Source organism: Grosmannia clavigera (assembly GCF_000143105.1).
Source record: "Grosmannia clavigera kw1407 unplaced genomic scaffold GCSC_97, whole genome shotgun sequence".
NCBI lineage: Eukaryota > Fungi > Ascomycota > Sordariomycetes > Ophiostomatales > Ophiostomataceae > Leptographium > Leptographium clavigerum.
Window position 1 is genome coordinate 656513 of NW_014040560.1, and position 17359 is coordinate 673871.

General features: G+C 55.8%; 6 protein-coding genes across 6 annotated transcripts; 3 read left to right on the top strand and 3 right to left on the bottom strand.

Moving 5' to 3' along the window:
* Positions 1 to 2187: 2187 nt before the first annotated feature.
* Positions 2188 to 4603, top strand: CMQ_4599 (WD repeat protein; the record flags this gene model as incomplete). The annotated part of the gene is made up of 6 exons (XM_014312755.1): positions 2188 to 2234; positions 2404 to 2420; positions 2583 to 2746; positions 2855 to 3997; positions 4058 to 4510; positions 4580 to 4603. The coding sequence occupies 6 exons, from the start codon at positions 2188 to 2190 to the stop codon at positions 4601 to 4603; spliced, it is 1848 nt and encodes a 615-aa protein (XP_014168230.1).
* A 2412-nt stretch (positions 4604 to 7015) lies between these two features.
* On the top strand, positions 7016 to 7580 carry CMQ_4893 (uncharacterized protein; the record flags this gene model as incomplete). Its single annotated transcript, XM_014313049.1, has 3 exons — positions 7016 to 7128; positions 7209 to 7320; positions 7389 to 7580. The coding sequence occupies 3 exons, from the start codon at positions 7016 to 7018 to the stop codon at positions 7578 to 7580; spliced, it is 417 nt and encodes a 138-aa protein (XP_014168524.1).
* Positions 7581 to 8172: 592 nt separating this feature from the next.
* On the bottom strand, positions 8173 to 10913 carry CMQ_4839 (metalloprotease; the record flags this gene model as incomplete). The annotated part of the gene is made up of 2 exons (XM_014312995.1): positions 8173 to 8931; positions 9039 to 10913. The coding sequence occupies 2 exons, from the start codon at positions 10911 to 10913 to the stop codon at positions 8173 to 8175; spliced, it is 2634 nt and encodes an 877-aa protein (XP_014168470.1).
* Positions 10914 to 11758: 845 nt separating this feature from the next.
* Positions 11759 to 14344, bottom strand: CMQ_4724 (acetyl-coenzyme a synthetase; the record flags this gene model as incomplete). The annotated part of the gene is made up of 8 exons (XM_014312880.1): positions 11759 to 11821; positions 11887 to 12291; positions 12360 to 12620; positions 12694 to 13856; positions 13919 to 13945; positions 13976 to 14128; positions 14175 to 14198; positions 14281 to 14344. The coding sequence occupies 8 exons, from the start codon at positions 14342 to 14344 to the stop codon at positions 11759 to 11761; spliced, it is 2160 nt and encodes a 719-aa protein (XP_014168355.1).
* Positions 14345 to 14874: 530 nt separating this feature from the next.
* CMQ_4795 (uncharacterized protein) lies at positions 14875 to 15840 on the bottom strand (the record flags this gene model as incomplete). Its single annotated transcript, XM_014312951.1, has 2 exons — positions 14875 to 15429; positions 15613 to 15840. 2 exons carry the CDS (start codon positions 15838 to 15840, stop codon positions 14875 to 14877), a joined length of 783 nt encoding a protein of 260 aa, XP_014168426.1.
* A 77-nt stretch (positions 15841 to 15917) lies between these two features.
* Positions 15918 to 16214, top strand: CMQ_4787 (uncharacterized protein; the record flags this gene model as incomplete). Its single annotated transcript, XM_014312943.1, has 1 exon — positions 15918 to 16214. One exon carries the CDS (start codon positions 15918 to 15920, stop codon positions 16212 to 16214), a length of 297 nt encoding a protein of 98 aa, XP_014168418.1.
* Positions 16215 to 17359: the final 1145 nt, after the last annotated feature.

Consider the following 17359-nt stretch of genomic DNA (forward strand, 5'->3'; position numbering starts at 1 on the left):
CACATACTTGTATTAGCTGCTCGTAAGATCGGTCGTACGTCTCAGGCCTTTTGCCCGAGGACTCGTGCAAGTCCGTCAGCCGCGATGCCTTGGACAGCAAGACTCGCCGAGCCGGGACATCTGCTCTACATAGTAGATTCCCATGCATCCATTGTGCATCGCACCATGTACGGAGTACAGGGATATGGAGTGCTAATGCGATTCCCGCGCATGGGGCTATATTTGGCTGCGCTGTACGGAGTACTCCGTACGATACGTAATGTACGAGTATCGCATCTTACATATTGCATCGTGCTGTGTCAGCAAGCAGACAATGAGATAGTACAACGGTACACTTCTTGGCCACCCCTGAAACATCTGCCAACATTCTGTTTCGTTTCCTTCCATCACACCCGGCAAGGCCAGGACTGCCATCGAATACGTGCCGTCCAATCATAGTCCAGGGCCCTCGTTCGAATGACGAAGGAGAGCGACAGGGGGCTTTACGGGGACTACGACGTACGGAGTACGGAGTACTGTCGCGTACACCGCCCACTGGCGAGCTTGCCAAGATACGACACATATACGGGTAGTGTGCACGTCGTATGCGCAATGTCTTTGCACATCAGCTTCCCATGTGCCCACCAACCATGCTCGCGCGGCCACAAAGGCGTGCCTCGAGATTTGGCGATCGTTTCTCTTCCTGTTGCGCCGCGGGTAGTGGGTGTTACTTGGGGGTCCCACCTAGGCCAAACACTGATGAAGAAGGCCCCCGACCCTAGCTTAGCCCTAGCGAGGTCTGAAGGAGGGTGGGCATTGCACCGGCCTTGTCAATCATCGGACCCGCCCAGGTGCAGTTTGCCTTTCTGTCCTTCTGTCTCACTGTCTGTTCGTCCCCCCCCTCTCTCCCTCTCGCTCGGTCGCTCTCGATCTATCTTACCTTTCTCCATTTCCGCTCCGTGGGTCGCTATCGACGGTACACAAAGCCTCATCCAGACCATCGGCTTTATGACCTACACGGCAGTCGTACATAGTAGAGCCGGAGCACCATGGAGCAATGAGATGCATGCGAGTACCGTGTTGTAAGGGGCTTATTTACCAGATCGTGCTGGGCTGAGCGGCCACACCCACTCCGGCGCCCAGGATGGGCTGGCTGGCATCCAAATCTGGATCGCCGCCAATGGCATCGCATTCAAACACCTTCTTTTTCCTCACACCACGACCAGGGTATCCCAGCCGACAGGTAAAGTGTGCTTGCACTACGGAGTAAGTATCTGTCTTTGTACTGAGCAGCGCTACGCCCTTCGGAGCACTAGGCATGTAGTATTTATTCCGTACGAGAAGGTGCTAAGTCGCACGCACGGTGTGCTATTGCGCGGAGCTTAAGAAGCTACTGGTAGGTGCCGTGTAGCGGTACCTCCTTCGCTGCTGTAGCCATATCACCACAGCTGTAGCCGTACTTTCAGCATGCCTCACCCCTTCTTCAAGAACGAGCTAGCCCGCTACATATCTTGCTTGCCTGACGCCCCCCATCCCCACCCCCCCTCTCCATTCGACCTGGGCGCGAGCCGCTTGAATGCACTCCCTATTACCGGACCCTTCCCCTACACCCCCGGGTGCTCTGGACGCCTAAAAACAACCTCTTCTATGCATCAACGTCGAATTTCTTCGCCGTTACCACCATCGTCACTGGCGGATTTTAGACTAATTTTTCTCCCCTTCTTTTTTTCGACACGTTCTCCCTCCTCTCCTTTTCTCGCAAAAACGCCAGCATATCCAGAGTCAGCAACCGTTCTATCCTTCCGGCCCCAAGACACACAGACGTAGCGGTCCCTCTTTCCCGCTGTCCGAAGCTTCTTCTCCCGTCTTTTTCTGTGCCTTCTTGGCGCCTGACGCCTCTTTTCGCTCTCAGCTCAGCTCTCTCTCAGCTCTACGCTTCACGACCGCATTCTCTGTCGCCCTCTCAAACTAGCCAGCTTTTCATTCGCGCTTCCGGACCGCCACATCGCTCTCTTCCACCCATTTTGCGATTGGGCACTCGTCTGCTTCGGTCTCTCTCTCTCTTGAACTCGCCCGTTCGTGTTTCCGTCTGGCCAAGACTAAGCCTTTTTTCTGGCTGTCTTTTCTTCCGCCACCCGTATCCGTCTTTCTTGCCACGACGCCCCTAGTTCTGCTTCATCCCTCTGGCTGCTGCCATCTGTCGCAGCCATGAAGGAGTTTCTCGATTCGGACAGAGTCAATTTCCTCGTTTGGAGGTTTGTCTCCCGTCCCCCGTTCCCCGTCCCCAGTCCCCCGTCGCCGCATTTTTGATCGCCCCTCGTGCCACCCAACCGCGCTTAGCACAGACCGCATCTCATCTCGGCTGCCTTTGTTGTGGTTTCCCTTTATTGTCGGCGTGGCTGTTTGACTAACCATCTTAAACAGGTATCTTTTGGAAGGGAGTACGTAAACTGTCGTAGACCGGCCCCATTCCCTCCCGTCTCGTTGTTTATCTGCTACTTTATCTATTATTTGATCATTTCCCATTATCTTACTGCTCCATTTTTCACAAAGCACCAAATCCCATACATCTTCATTCGCAACTCACAAACTAACATCATCAGACTACCGCGAGACAGCAGTCAAATTCCAAAAAGAATGGCACGTCAGGGAGCCTCACCGGCACTTTGATTTCGCACCCCATGTTAAGAGTCATGCACTCGTTTCTGTAGTCAACCGGGGCTTGCTCTATTATTCTCTCGAACGAGAATACTTAAACTCTAAAACAGTACGTTACTCCTTTGAAGTTTTCTTTGTTTTGATGCCTGTCGCGTTTTCCCCCTTCTCTTTCTGCATATGTTGCTTTCGCCAAGTATGCACCTCTCACAACGCACAGGCATCTAAAGACGAGACCCAGCAGTTTGGGGTATTTGGGCCGCTCATCACAGAACCTCCAGTGCGCCATGTGGATCAAGACGAAGACGCGGAGGCAAAGGCCGTGACAACAGTGACGGGAGCCGATGATGCGGAAGGCTTGCGCAAACGCCAGCTGGACAAGCAACAGCTGCAGCAAAACGGGGCGCCAGCGAAACGAACCAAGATCGGAAATGGGCACGATGCTGCCGGCGTTGCTGATGTCGCACCGCCAACTCCAATGGAGATCGATAGCAGCGAAAACCAACACGCTTACCCGTCACCTATGGAACGAGAACCCGCTCCGACGCCGGGACCACGAACCGATGGTCCTGAGCAGGGTACGCAGATCGATAAAGTTCAGGAGCTGGCGCCGGAAACAATTTTCCTGCGCCTGGCACCCGATCAAGCCACGGGCGACGACCTGACCGAGCCGCTGCAGCCGGGACGCGAGAACCCCATCGTCCTGCATTGTGAGTGGAACCCTGCCAACCCGTCCATATTGGCGGCTTCTGGGTCAGATGCACTAGCCCGGATTTGGACACTTTCGCGTACTTCTGCCGATCCCGTGGATGATCACGTGAATGGAAGCAACCGTCCTTACAAAGACCTGGTCGACGAGGATGTGCCTCAGACATCGACTGTAACCACCATGGCCTGGAACCCCGATGGGACTGCGGTAGCGATTGCGACAGAAACTGGTACAAAGGCCAGCGTCAGTATCTGGGCTCCTGATGGCACCGTCCTTATGCGGTTCAGTGCACAAGAGGCCCCAATGATCAAGCTGCGGTGGAATTTAAATGGCACTTCGCTTCTCGGGGTCGGCCCCTACAACAGCGGGTTACTTATTACAATCTATTCAGCTGTCACATCGAACTCCACCTCTCATTTCCTCCCCGACTTTCCCTCCGAACATGACGCGCAACCGGATCTTGATGCGGCTTGGGTGAACGAAACCGAGTTTTTGGTGTGTGGAGGCGACCTGCTCCTCGCATTACGATGCAGTGAATCAGGCATTGAAAAGGCCAAGACGTTTGCAACAACAAAGGATGATAGTTTTGTACAGATCCAATACGATTGGAGAAGCAAGATTGCCGCCACAGCTAGCGAGAAAGGCCTGCTTGATGTAAGGATCCATGGAGGCGTCGAGAATAAGCTTACCAGCAACCTGGAATTAAACTAACAGTCTCAGCTCTGGAACGAGGCTGGCGAGCGCCGCACAATATCCGCCCACATCGGTCTCATCACTTGCCTTATGTGGCAACCGTTACAGTCGACGCCACCGGCAGAAGAACGGTTGTTAGCCTCTGGGGGCGAAGACGGTGCCATCTCTATTTGGAATGCACGGCTGCCTGACAGTAAGCCCAAGTGCTCGATGACAATGGACCTACCCGTAGTAGCTCTCGCCTTCACCCCAGACGGTGCATTTATCGCGGGGGCCACAGCAGACCGCATCTTGATCTGGAAGGTTGGCGACCATGCAATCCCACGGGCCAGCTGGAGTAGAACTCCTCACCCAGGATGGCTCAGTCCCAAGACCAACGGCGACGGGGAGAACAGTGATGGCGTGGATGAAGACATTCACTGTTTATGCTGGGACACAACAGGTCAAAAGCTGGCCTATGGTGTAAAAAATAGGGTAAGTGTCAGAAATTTCGCCGTTACTTAAAAATTATGCGTGTTGAACTGTGCTAACTGATACGTACAGCTGGCCGTGATCAATTTCCGCTGAGAAACCCTTATGTCCGAACAGTCACTGTTAGCACTCGCCTTCTAATTGCCAACAAGCAGATGCTAGCTGTTGAGCTGAGCCGGAATGTACATTACTACTGCTGCTGCTGCTGCTGCTGCTGCTGCTGCTGCTGCTGCTACTGTCACCATTACGTTTTTAGAGGCGGACCCATGATGAAGAAATGACAATCAGGAGCATATGGTGGGATTTATTGTTTTTGCTTCACAATTTCTTTAGGCTGGGCAGCGGTGGGGTTGGGTGCCCATCTGTCGCTAGGAGAGGTGCGGTTTCCTCCTTTCAAAACCAGAGACGGGGAATGGATGGGAGTGGGGAGGCATTCTTGGATCGAGATGGGTGGCACCTTGACTACTCTGTTTGGCTATTAGTAGTTTCGTCTGCCGTTGCATTCAGCAGACGAATGGGAAAGGGAGCTGTGCTTGCACCACGAAGGTGCGGCAGCTCAGGTCGTTATGGCGTCTCGTCCTAGTCTGGCCTTTGCCAGAAGAAACTATTGCAGATGCCCGTTTGGCTCTCTTCAATTGTATCTTAGATCCAAGTCCACAATATATCTATGCCATGCCAGACACAAATAGATACAGCTAATATCAAAAGACAATATACTATAAGAACAAAGGAAGCGATAGACTAGCCGTGCGCGTCTGGTTTCTAACCTGGTCCTCGTGCCTGTCGTTTCGGATGTCGGTAGGGGGAGATGAGGCCAGTGCAGAAGGGGTGTGTTGCAGGAGTTCGAAATGTTGAGGGACAACGCAGCTACCCGAGCCAAACAAAAAGAGCACAGGTTCCCCAACAGTCTCGGTCGCTCCTTTTCCCCAGTTAAATAGACACACCCTTGCCATGCCATCCGAGACCTGATCGTGATGGTGGAGATGAGATAGCTACCTCTTTATTAACCGAAATATTGCTCGAATATTTAGAATTGGCATGTAAAGTCAAAATCAGCAAGTAGTTTGGCCCAAATAGAGGGTGTAAGCATTCAATCGCCAGGCTCGCGCCGAGGGCTGGCAACACAGTTCTGGATGTGCATTTGTTGAAGTTGTGGGTGTGTTTGTGATACAAAAGTCAGGTGATGAGCATTGTGCACCTTTCCTGTGGTTATACCACCACTGCGCTTTGCCCTTTTCATTCTCTGTTTGCTTTTTCTTCCCTTTCCCTAATTTTTCTTCCTTCTTCTGGGCTCATTTCTGGCAGAAAACTGACAGGTTTTCTTATTCTGGCCTTATCGCTGGCCAAATACGACCGCTTACTTCGATTTCTATTTGTCGCAATAACAAAGAAAAGAAAAGAAACTCATTTTGGCGGCTAGATGTTGCAGCAATTGATGGGTCCGTTTCTCAATAGGCGGATCGGAAGACAATCAGAGGCCAGAAGACGATAGATCCGTTCATATTACACTGATAAGTCAGCCAATAACAAAGGCCCAGGCTGGTAAGTATCAAGTTTCCCGCCACCCCGCAGTCAGAGAGCCCTGGGCATAAACAAACAAAGACATTCTTCATTTCGCATCATTGTGTCTTTACTGCTTTATTTAAGAAAGAAATTGTGGGATTTTCTGCTTACCTTTTGCAAGAGAACACGTATGTTTTAAGAGAAACAAGGGCCCAAGAGATAGTTTCCAAACGCCGACTATCAATCAGGCGCCGACTTGTTTTCGACACGCGAACCCGACCAGGCACGAACGGCAAGAGACAGCTCGGCCTGCATAGCTATATCTACAAGTGAGGCCGATCTCGGAAGCAAAGGAAAATACGAGCAGAACCGATGGCGGCATCATCTTCAAGCCAGGCGGCTCCGCTTGCAAAGGCGCCGTCAACGATGCCTGAGGCTGCGTCTGGCTCGTCTGGTTCGAAAAAAGGCATCTATTTCACCAACAACATGCGTGACAGACAGTCTCGGGGCAAGTACACTTATGTAGACGAGAGCAAATTTCTGTGGGTGATGAAACAGCACCATGTCACGAGCCGGTTGCAGCAGGAGCAACAGCGGCAGCAACAACGGCAGCAACAACTCCAGAGCCTTCAGTCGTCTCAGCAGCAATTGGCCCGACAGTCTCGGGACCACCAGAAGCTAGTGGAACAGAAGTATGTGCGAATACAGAAACTTCTTCAGGAGTTGCAGCAGTTGCAGCAACAGATGCAGCATGCACAACTACACCAGCACCAGGAACAGCTTCAAGAGATGCAGCACCAACACCAGCAGATGCAGGCCAAATGCCATCAACTGCAGCTTCAGTATCAGGAACAAGTGCAGAAGCAGAAGCAACTGCAAGAACAGCAGCAGTTCCGGAAGACGGGGCAACACTCACAGCAGCATCAGCAACTCCAGCAGCTTACTGAGCTCCCGACACTAGCGACCACGAGCTCTACAGATAGCACCGAAACGGTTCCTAAAGCTATGATGGGTGGGATCCTTGCTAGGCAGGCGAATGAACAGGAGGACGAATTGCCGGATGATGATTTGCCATCTGCGGTGGGCTACGGGCCGTACTGGGACGCCTTGGTGGAAGCGTAAGTTTTGGGCTCTGGTGACGATAGGAGATCCACGGGGACATACACGAGACATTCACTAACGTCTGTCGCTTCGAAAGGACCGTGGAGTTTGATCCCGAGAACTTTGAGCGGACAGATCCACGGCGGCATGCAGCAGCCGTTCTTGACACACCGGAACTGCTGATGATGTATGCTCAGAGCATGGGAGATGTACGTTTGAGGATTACTAGGCCCTCCTGGTGAGCATATCTTTACTGACATGACTGCTTCTTTCACAGTCGATTCCCGCTACGCGTCTCAAGTTCATGCGCATGATGTGCGGCTACGATGAAGAGGCAGGAGAGCATTTGACGGGCGGCAGAAGCAATGAGCCAGTGCACAAGAGGATCTGCGTGAGAAAGAGCAAGAGCAAGGACCAAGATGCGAACGGCAAATTCGCTCACAGACGGAGACGGCAGAACTACACATGATGCCGAACGTCGTCACACGGGCGAAAACTGGACTTGCGGGTGATGACTATGATAACGATAATGACGGTGCTGGTCCTGTTTTCCTTTATTTTCTTTTTCGTTTTCTTTTTTCTCCATTTCTCCATTTTTCCTTTGTTTCTTTGCTTGATTATTTCTTTTGATCTGCCTCGTGAACTGGAGTTTGCTGTTGGGAGGATCGGTGTGTTGTGCTTCGTGCTTGTCTTACAAGGGACGTTTTGATGATAATTGGCACTGAATCTACAGTGATATTTTGATCTAAGCTGTCCACCAAAACTCTCTACATCGTATTACCCGTTTGCCGTCCTGAAAAGATAGCTGTCAAGGACGCGTCATGACAGACACGGCCCATATAAAATATGGGTAGCTCTTGCCTTGCCGGGCGGTCCACCCCAACACCTTCCGCTTTCGCTCGCATCGCGTAGAAATGATTGTCCTGATATATTTATGCTCTTCTACGCTTCTTAAAAGCAGTGATATGGCAAGACATGATAGTTTCGTTACCCGACCCCTAACGCCGGATCCCGCCGCAGACGTGAAAAGACGCAACCCAAACGGAAGCCATGCTAGGGACTCATCCAAATCGCATACCTGGGCCCTGGGGTGGCGGCCCCCACTGTGACTGCTGCTGCGAGTAAGGCGGCGGTGGCGGCATCTGGGTGCCGGCAGCATAAGTGCCAGCAACGGGGTCGGCTTGTGGAAAAGACCTGTCGTTGCGGTTGCTGTTGCCGCCCCAAAGGCTCCATCGCGAGGGACCAGACTGTTGCTGTTGCTGCTGCCACTGAGCTGGAGGCATTGCCATGGCCATATTTCCAGGCTTTGGCGGTTGAGCTCGGTTGCCGTGCTGATTTCGACCCCAAGTGGCGGCAGCGGTCATGGGCATGGCGGCAGCCGAGGAAGGCGGCAAGCCGTTGCGCATACGGCGACGGAGACGGCGGTTGCGGCGACGACGGCAGAAGGAGCAGATGCAGCTCAACAGGGCAGCCAAGATGAGGACGCCGACGACACAGGCGACAGGAATGACAATGGTGAGGTTGTGGCGCAAGGTGGAAGCGATCTCTTTTGTGACGGACGAGCCCTTGCAGACACCGTTGCTGCACCGGCCGCCGCCCTCGCAGGACGTGCCATCGAGGAAGTTCTGCATCATCTCAAAACAGGTATTGGAACCGAAGGCCGGCGAAGCACAGCTCAGCGTGCAGCCCTGGTCGCTGCAGGCGTACGTGTCATTGCCGCTGCTGGCCAGCGACCCCATCAGCGTCTGGCACTGCAGGTCGCGCGACGTGCACTGGCCGGCGGAGCACAGGCCAGCGAGCCGGAGCTGGAGCTGGAATTGCTGCCACAGGCCGTTCCATCGGCGGCCGTCGTGTCGACCGGACAGGAGGCAGCCGTGCCGGAACAGGTCTCGGCCGGGTCGCAGTCGCCGGTACTGGGCCGACACACAACGCCGGCACTGGCCATCTGGCAGGCGGACGTGCAGCACTCGTCGTTGGCCGGATCGCATAGAGCGCCGGTGGCAAAGTGGCAAGTTTCCGGGTTGCAGCATGCACTATCGCTGCCACAGCCGGAGGTTCCGCCACAGTCACAGTCTTCGCCCTCCTCGACGATGCCGTTTCCACACACGCTCCCCGTGACGGACACAACGCCGCGGTTGTCGCTCAGACACGTCCCGTTGACGCTGTTGCGGCCCAGCGCCGCGCACACGTTGCCCTTGGTGCAGGGCGAGAACTGCGTGATGCCGCTGCCGGTGCTGGGATTCATGATATAGCCGGCGGCAGCATCGCAGGTCGACGCACTTAGCGGGCAGCACAGCTGCTTCGTCGCCGTGCCGTCGGCACACGTCGAACTCGTGCAGTCGTGCACCGCCCCGAACGTGTGACCGGTCTCATGGGCCATCACCTGCCACTCCGTCGACGTCCGCACCACCACGTTGGTCGCCGCCACGGTCTCGTTGCCGCTACCGTCTGAACTCGCGCTTGTCTCGGCCCCCAGCACGCACAGCTGGCCCAGCCAAGCCAGCCCGACGGCCGAGTCAGTGGCACACGTGCTCAGCAGCATCCAGAACGCATTGGTGTCGTTGTTCGTGCCACGCCACTGCGAGAAGAGGTTGAGCCGGTCGCTGATGGTCAGATTGCTACTGCAGCCTGCGTTCCACGGCGTCACCGACGACGACGGCGAGCTCGGGCACGTGTCGCTCTGCAGCACCAGGCTCTTGATGGCCAGCGACACATTGAACGTGCTCTCGTACACCTTGGACGCCGAGCTGATCTGCTGCACGATGTGGGCTGTCGCATTGTCCCTGCTCGGGAACGCCTGCATGTATGTGCAGTCGGCTGCGATCCCCATCAGTGCCACCTTGCGCGTCGTCGGACAGCCAGACGAGCTGCCGATCGTCGACGTCAGGTTCACGCCCGCTGAGTTGCCGCCTGTGCTTCCCGTCCCGTCGATTTGTCGCCCAAACAGCCACGACCGCACGTCTGACGAAGCAGATGCCGACGACGGCACCTCCACCTTCGACCCGCCACGGTGCACAGGATGCATCTCGTCCATATTGAACAAGAGCTCGTCCGACGAGCAGGCCGGCTGTGGCAGCTCTTCCACAATACCATTTGCTGAGTGCTGTCGCCGCAGCCGCCGTCGCAACTCATCTCCTGCTGCCTGTGTCTCGGCGCCCGGCGCCATGATGTCAGAGTCGCGCCATACCACCATATAATCTCCAGCGTCTGCGCCTGCGTCTGCGCCGGTCGGGATCAGCGGGTCACCCCAAATCCGTGTGTCCAGGTAATTGGCGCTCGTCTGAATGTGGTGGTGGTCGCCAAACACGCGGAACGCGCCCTCAAACACCGGATGCACCCCGTCTACGTGCACATATATACTGGCCCATCCGGCGTTGGTCCAGTGATTCGTCGCAGCAGCCACCCCTTGACTCGGCACGAAAACGTCGCCCTGGAACAACCGGTGATCCAGCCGCCGGATGGGCTCCACCGTGACCGAGCCGTCGGCATTGTGATGGTGGATGGCTGCGCCTTCGGCAATGGTGTCGCTATCGGGTCGCAGTCGCAGTCGCACGGGCAGCCGCTGGTCCGAGTCCAGCTGGTGCAGCGTCAGCGAGATCTGGAAGTGTGACAGGGCATGGACGCGGTGTGTGGCCGTGTGCAGCACTGCCTCGTCGACCCGGAAGAGGCTGCGCAGGGCGTTGCGCTCCTGCGAGTGGGCACGCGTGCCGCCGACGAGGAGGCCGAAGACGGTGAGGAGGCCAAGGCCGGCGTGGAACAGACGATGCACAAAGCCGGCTTGCAACGGTCTTCCAAAGCCCATGGCTGTGATGCTTCTTCCCGGAGAGGGCCTATCCAACAGGACGATTCGCGATATTCATGTATTCGGCGGGCTCGAAGTGGTGGCAGGAAAGGGAGTTCGAGAGTGTTGGCGAGTGAGACGGCCGTTAAGCCGGTCGTATGTTTCGTATTCGGGCGGTTCGTTGAATCCGACGGACAAACGGACAGATGTGGCCTCTGAGACAAAAGGAAGGCAGCCGAAGAAAGAATTGGCTACAAAAGGCTACAAAATCGAAAGAGCGAAGCACCCGGAAGAAGAGCACAACGGCAACTGCCAACGACAGGTATTAGGCCACTCAGCAAAGAGCCCCGAGCCGCGGCTGAGACAGGTTTCCTAGCAGGGATTATACGAAAAAAACATGCTCGGCCGCAACGGCCGCACGCTCTCTGCACAATACGAGCGCAGGCAGTCCGCCAAGACGCCTTCTCTTAAAATTTAAGCTTCTTGGCTGTGTGGCTCAGCACCGATCCGCTTATGTGTTGTGGGGCTGTGGTGCACTGGGTGGAGGAACTGTATCTTATTTCAACGAATTTCTCTGCACTCTGCCGTCATCTGCCCTTCTCGGCCGTTTCCGGCTCTTGGCTGCATCGTAGCTGACTGGCGACGCGCGTCGAAAGGCCAGTCTTACAAATCATTAGAAAGACCACCGTGACAGCGTCAATGGTTTGTCATTTTTATTTTTATTTTATCTTTATCTGGTAGGCGCTGGCTGCATTGCCCCATAATCGTAGTGGCATGAATATCGCTAGACATCCTAGATACATCTAAAAAAAGAACAGTCCAACACAATAACTAGTAAACAGGCTATTCAGCCTTCAATTCGTCGCTCATTTCTTCTTCGCATCGTGCACAACATTGAGGATCTTGCTCACCACGCTCGGGTCGGACAACTGGTATTCAGTCAGTACAATTGGCATGCAGAAAGGTGTAGATAGGTAGCAGAAGCAGGACTTACCGTGGAGATATCACCCAACTGATCCTCCTCGCCGGCAAGGATCTTGCGCAGAATACGGCGCATAATCTTGCCCGACCGCGTCTTGGGAAGGTCAGGCACAACATAGATCGCCTTGGGTGCGGCAAACGGGCCGATGCTCTTGCGGACCTGCAGGGCAAGCTCCTTGCGAAGAGCATCTGTGACCTCGTTGCCGCTCTTCAGCGAGACGAATGCATTGACAGCCTGACCTGTCAGCTCGTCGTGCACGCCGACCACAGCCGACTCGGCCACGGCCGGGTGCTCGATCAGGGCCGCCTCGATCTCCGCCGTCGACAGACGGTGTCCGCTGACGTTGACAACGTCGTCCACGCGACCCCGGATCCAGTAGAAGCCCTCGTGATCGCGGCCAGCACCATCGCCCGTGAACTGCAGTTATCAAGTCAGCCGTCTGGCTCCGAGCAAAAAGCAACAAAGAAGGGCGCAGTTCAACTCACGTAGTAGCCCTTGTAGACATCCATGTACGTCTCCATATACCGCTTGTGCGAGCCCCAAACGGTGCGGGCCATGCTGGGCCACGGCTGCTTGAACGCAAGCACGCCCTCGACATCGTTGCCGGTGATCTCGACGCCGCTGACTGGGTCGATGATGGCCGGCTCAATGCCGAAGAACGGCAGAGAAGCTGAGCCTGGCTTTGTCGGCGTAACACCGGCCAGAGGCGTGATGACGTTGGAGCCGGTCTCCGTTTGCCAGTATGTCTGTCAAGGTCAGCGATCATTACGGCACGACTGGCAAAGACTGAAAAGACTGAGAAGGACAAGCAATACTCACGTCCACAACCTGTGCCTCCTCATTGCCGACCACCTCAAAGTACCACTTCCAGACCTCGGCAGCGATGGGCTCGCCGACCGATCCCAGCACACGCAGCGCACTCATGTCGTGCTTAACAAACTGGTCACCGGCGCGCTTCAGCAGCCGCAGAGCCGTGGGTGCGACGTAGAACTGGGTGACCTTGTGCTTCTCGATAATGTCCCAGTAGCGCGAGAAATTCGGGTACGCCGGCGTGCCCTCAAACACGACCGTGGTCACGCCCAACAACAGCGGCGCATACACGACATACGTGTGGCCCGTGATCCAGCCCACATCGCCACCACAGAAGTAGCGGTCGCCCGGGTGGATGTCAAAGACGTACTTGCCCGTAGCTGCCGCACCGACGAGATAGCCGCCGGTGGTGTGCAGGACGCCCTTAGGCTTGCCGGTCGAACCGGAGGTGTACAGAAGGAAGAGCGGATCCTCCGAGTTGACGGGCTCCGGGGCAATGTACGAGGGCCACTTTGACACCTCCTCGTGCCACCAGAAGTCCCGGCCCTCGGTCCAGGGCACGTCGGCACCCGTGCGCTTGTACACCAGCACGTGGCTGACATCGGGGCACTGCTTCAGCGCATCGTCCACAATCTTCTTGGTGCCGATGAGCTTGCCGCCGCGCTTGCCCTCGTCCGAGGTGATGACGACCTTGCTCTTGGCGTCGAGCACGCGGTCACGCAGCGAGTCGGACGAGAAGCCGGCAAAGACGACCGAGTGCACCGCTCCGATGCGGCTGCACGCGAGGAGGGCGATGACGGCCTCCGGGATCATGGGAAGGTAGATGGCCACGGTGTCGCCTTTTTTGACGCCGAACTGCTTCAGCACGTAGGCCGTCTTGGATACCTCGCGCAGCAGCTCGCCATACGTCAGCGTCCGCCCGTCCGACGGCTCGTCTGCCTCGTAGATGAGCGCCACCCGGTCGGGGTCCTTGAAGGCGTGGCGATCCACCAGATTGTACGACGCGTTCAGCTGGCCCTCGAGGAACCAGGCGACGTCGCCGTTGACGAGAGAGCCGCTGCGCACCGTCTGGAAGTCCCGCTGCCACGTGAGCAGCTCGCGTGCCTGGCGGCCCCAAAACTGGTCTGGCTGTCGGATCGACTCCTCGTACAGCGTCTTGTACTCATCGAGACCTGGCCGGTCATCAGCAATGAAGAACAGGGGCGCATAGATGGCCGTGGCGGAGACGACTTACCGGAAAGATGAGGCTTTGACGGGTGCTCTGTCGAGCCAATTAGCTAACGTTCTTTACCAATGTCCGACTCCGGAGTCCCAGTCTTCGCCGCATGGCCCAACTTCGCCGCCGTCCATTCTCCGGACGACGCAAGACAGGACCACGACGACGCCTTGCCAGGCCCTCGGCCAGCTTCATAGGACGACCTGAGACTCCCACGACCCTTTCGAGCTACCAGACAGAAGGGAATCTTGTGTGATTCTGAGACTTTACGTACTAGCCAGCATCTTCTCCGGTGGGTCTGTCAACGGCTGGTTAGTGGCTTTCCCAATGTCTCCCCTATTTTGCCCCAACAAAAAAAAAAAAAAAAAATGTGAGCTCACGAAAGGTATCGACCTCGTGGGCCTCGGCTACCACGGGAATCTTCTTGGGCGCCGACGCAGCCATTTTCGACAGCAATAGGAGGGAGAAGTGGCGGAGGGGTCGTTTGGTTCCTGGACAGCTGCCTGCTGTTTGGCTAGCCGGGTCCTCGCACGTTTCCTAGTGCTATTTAAACAGAAGGAAACCGATAAGACGGTGTAGAGGCGTCAGGAGAAGCCGTGCTGTGTCACGTTGTTATTGAGACGTGTGGACCGACGGTGAGAACAGGGGGGTGAGGCGTTGGCACTCGTAGAAGAAAAGGTCGACGGCGGGGTGATAGGAAGATTATAAAGGGCAGACGAGAGAGAAGAGGCGGCGTGGAAGCAGATAAAAGAAGGAGGACAATGATAGAAAGGCAACAAAAGATTATACCGACCGGCCTAACGGGTAGAAGAGAGGGGGACGGAGGAGTTAATAAGTTGCGAGAGCAAGCGCATTGCGATACGGAGCAGAGCTCTGTCGATTAGCACTCGGCATCCACAGTGCTTCTTTGTAGCGTGCGAATGAGGTCCGGCATAGAGTCTATGACACGGACCCAGTATTAGCGCATTGTCGAATTAGTGTGCACCAGTGCACGCGGGGAGGGGTGTATGGGGAACCTCACAGAGCAGATTCGAGGGGAACGGAGTAGGGGAAGAAAAGGAAACGGGTGGCAGCCCTAGGACGATTGCAGACAAACTGCGGAGGGTGGCGATGACCTGGGCGTGGGATATGGGTGGACGGAAGGGAGAAGAGGCCAATAGAGCACAAAGACGAAGCCGGGGGTGTCTGGGCGAGGGAGGGGGTGAGGTCAGGAGGAAGCTCTGGGTGTGCGTGCTAGGCTTGTGACGCAGCTCGTCCTCGTATCTTCCATAGTACTTGCAGAGACAAGAGTACCTGGACGAGCGACAATCCTGAGCGGATCCGTCCTGGTCTGGGCCAAGGACCAGTGCCATTCGATTCCGTCCGTCCGACGTCGTCTCGGGGCGTGCTTGTCCCACTCTGCCGTCCAGCTGGATGTGGAGCTGGTCCTGGACGTCCGTGGCTGCGGGAGCCGTGGAGGAAACCTGATGCTGGGGACGAGGCGGAGTTGTGTCTCGACAACGACCGTTCCTCGAGCAGTTTCGTCGTGCCTGTTGGGAGAAAAAGAGACGTCAGAAAATGATGCCCGAGATCGTTCTGTTGTAGGTGGGCCACAGCGGGCTGGCACCTTCTCTCTCCGGCAGTGCGCATAGTACCAGGACGAGATGCATGGCGAGCACGACTATTACGGGAAGGCACGACTGCCCTCCTTCTCTTGAACGAGGCGCATTTACTTCTACTATGTACAGCGGGCATCTTGGCGATGTTTTTAGCATGCTCGAGGAATCGTCATTGCCACTCTTGGCCGCCCACCAGCCGCCACGACGCAGCGCCATGTGCGATCTCACAGCATCGGATGCAATGGGACGCGGTCGTCCAGGACGTCCGGTGAGGCAAACGCTCGTCGCACCGCCTTCAGGTCTCGTCCTGCCTCCCGACCTCTGGCTGACAGGACCCCGCATGCGCGTTGGCGATTTGAGCTGGGGCAGGAGCGGGTCTCCCAACAAGGCAGGAAGGCAGGGTCGACAGCGGCCCAATCATGCAGCAGACGATCAGCCACGCAGGACAGCAACCCCCAATCGTATCCTCGTTGAGCCTTAGCGTGCTCGACCGGCAGACCAACGGCCTAGCTCTGTCCAGGCAGCCGCACGAGACCAAGGGTGAACGGAGAAATCTGGAGCAGCAGGAAGGGGGGGTCCTAAAGCGAAGGCCGACAAGACGCCAGAGACGACTCGTCCTCGGCTGGCGTGCTCTGCTCGTATTGGGCGGCTTCGGAGTGAGGCTGCCGGTGTGGCCCTCTGGGGGAACAGAGAGCACAGAGCACACAGCGACTTAGCCGAGACGCGACAGTCTTCCCATTTCTCCAGTCGCACCGTCCCGATAGTACGATTCAGCACGACGCACACATTGTATCTTACTCTACGCTTGCATGCTGACCAGAATGCCGCATGGTCCTTGCTCTGTGGATACATAGTAGAGCATCGCATCTTGTTCTGCCATATGTGTGCTCCGTAAGCGCTGAGAGAACGGCAAGCCTTGGCCGTGAACGTGGCGTATTGCTTGCTGACTCTGACCTGTAAGACTCCTGCACTGTCCTTGTAAGCTTGGCTAACCGAATTCGAGCCGTCGTTTTCATAAATTATTTTTACACCCTGGACAAAAGGAGGCGCTAGCCGCCTTTCACCACATTCCGTGATATCGCAATACCACGCCAAAAAAAAGCCAAAAAAGGACCCGCACCAAAGGCTGCTATCAGCTCGCAGTCACCTACATATACTCCTTCTCTCTGGTCCTTCTTTTCGCCATCCGCTGAACAACCGAGAGCCGAACTTCGAAATGAAACTGCAGACTGCCCCAGTGTGTTCCATACGCAGATCTTCCCTGTATTCCACCAGTTGCAGACTCCGTATCCATTGCCGTTTTCGGCCCTGGTGGACACTCCTGCACGGCCACCACGGTTCTCCTGCATTAGCCCCTCTCGTGCTCTGCTCTACCGATGTTATCCTAAGCTGATAGCGGAAATGGGCTGTGCTAGCACGTTCAGTCTAGAAATTAGGTAGCCTAACATGAGCTCATAGGTAGCCTGTGTCGGTTATGTAAGATACAACGGCAGCATTGCGGTCTGCATTTCAGACAATTCTCCAAGGAAGTGGCCAAACCATATGTCCAGTCACAGGACTATTTCTACTCCGTAGAGCCGTCGCGTGATCGTCTCAACATGTTTATTCGTCCCGATCCCGACCGCTAGCTGATGGTGGTAAGACGCAACAAAAACAAAAAGACTGGACTAGGCTAGACACAGCACGGCTGGGCAATTGCGCGCTCAGCATCTTCGGCTGTAACATAGGCGTGCACGGCTTTGCATGCAGATCGGCTCTGGCCAACACACGACGTATCTTATCTGGTCCCGTCAGAAGCCGGCTCCGTTGGTTCCTCGGATGCGCTCTTCACGGGAAGACGGCCGCGCTCGTCGCCATGACC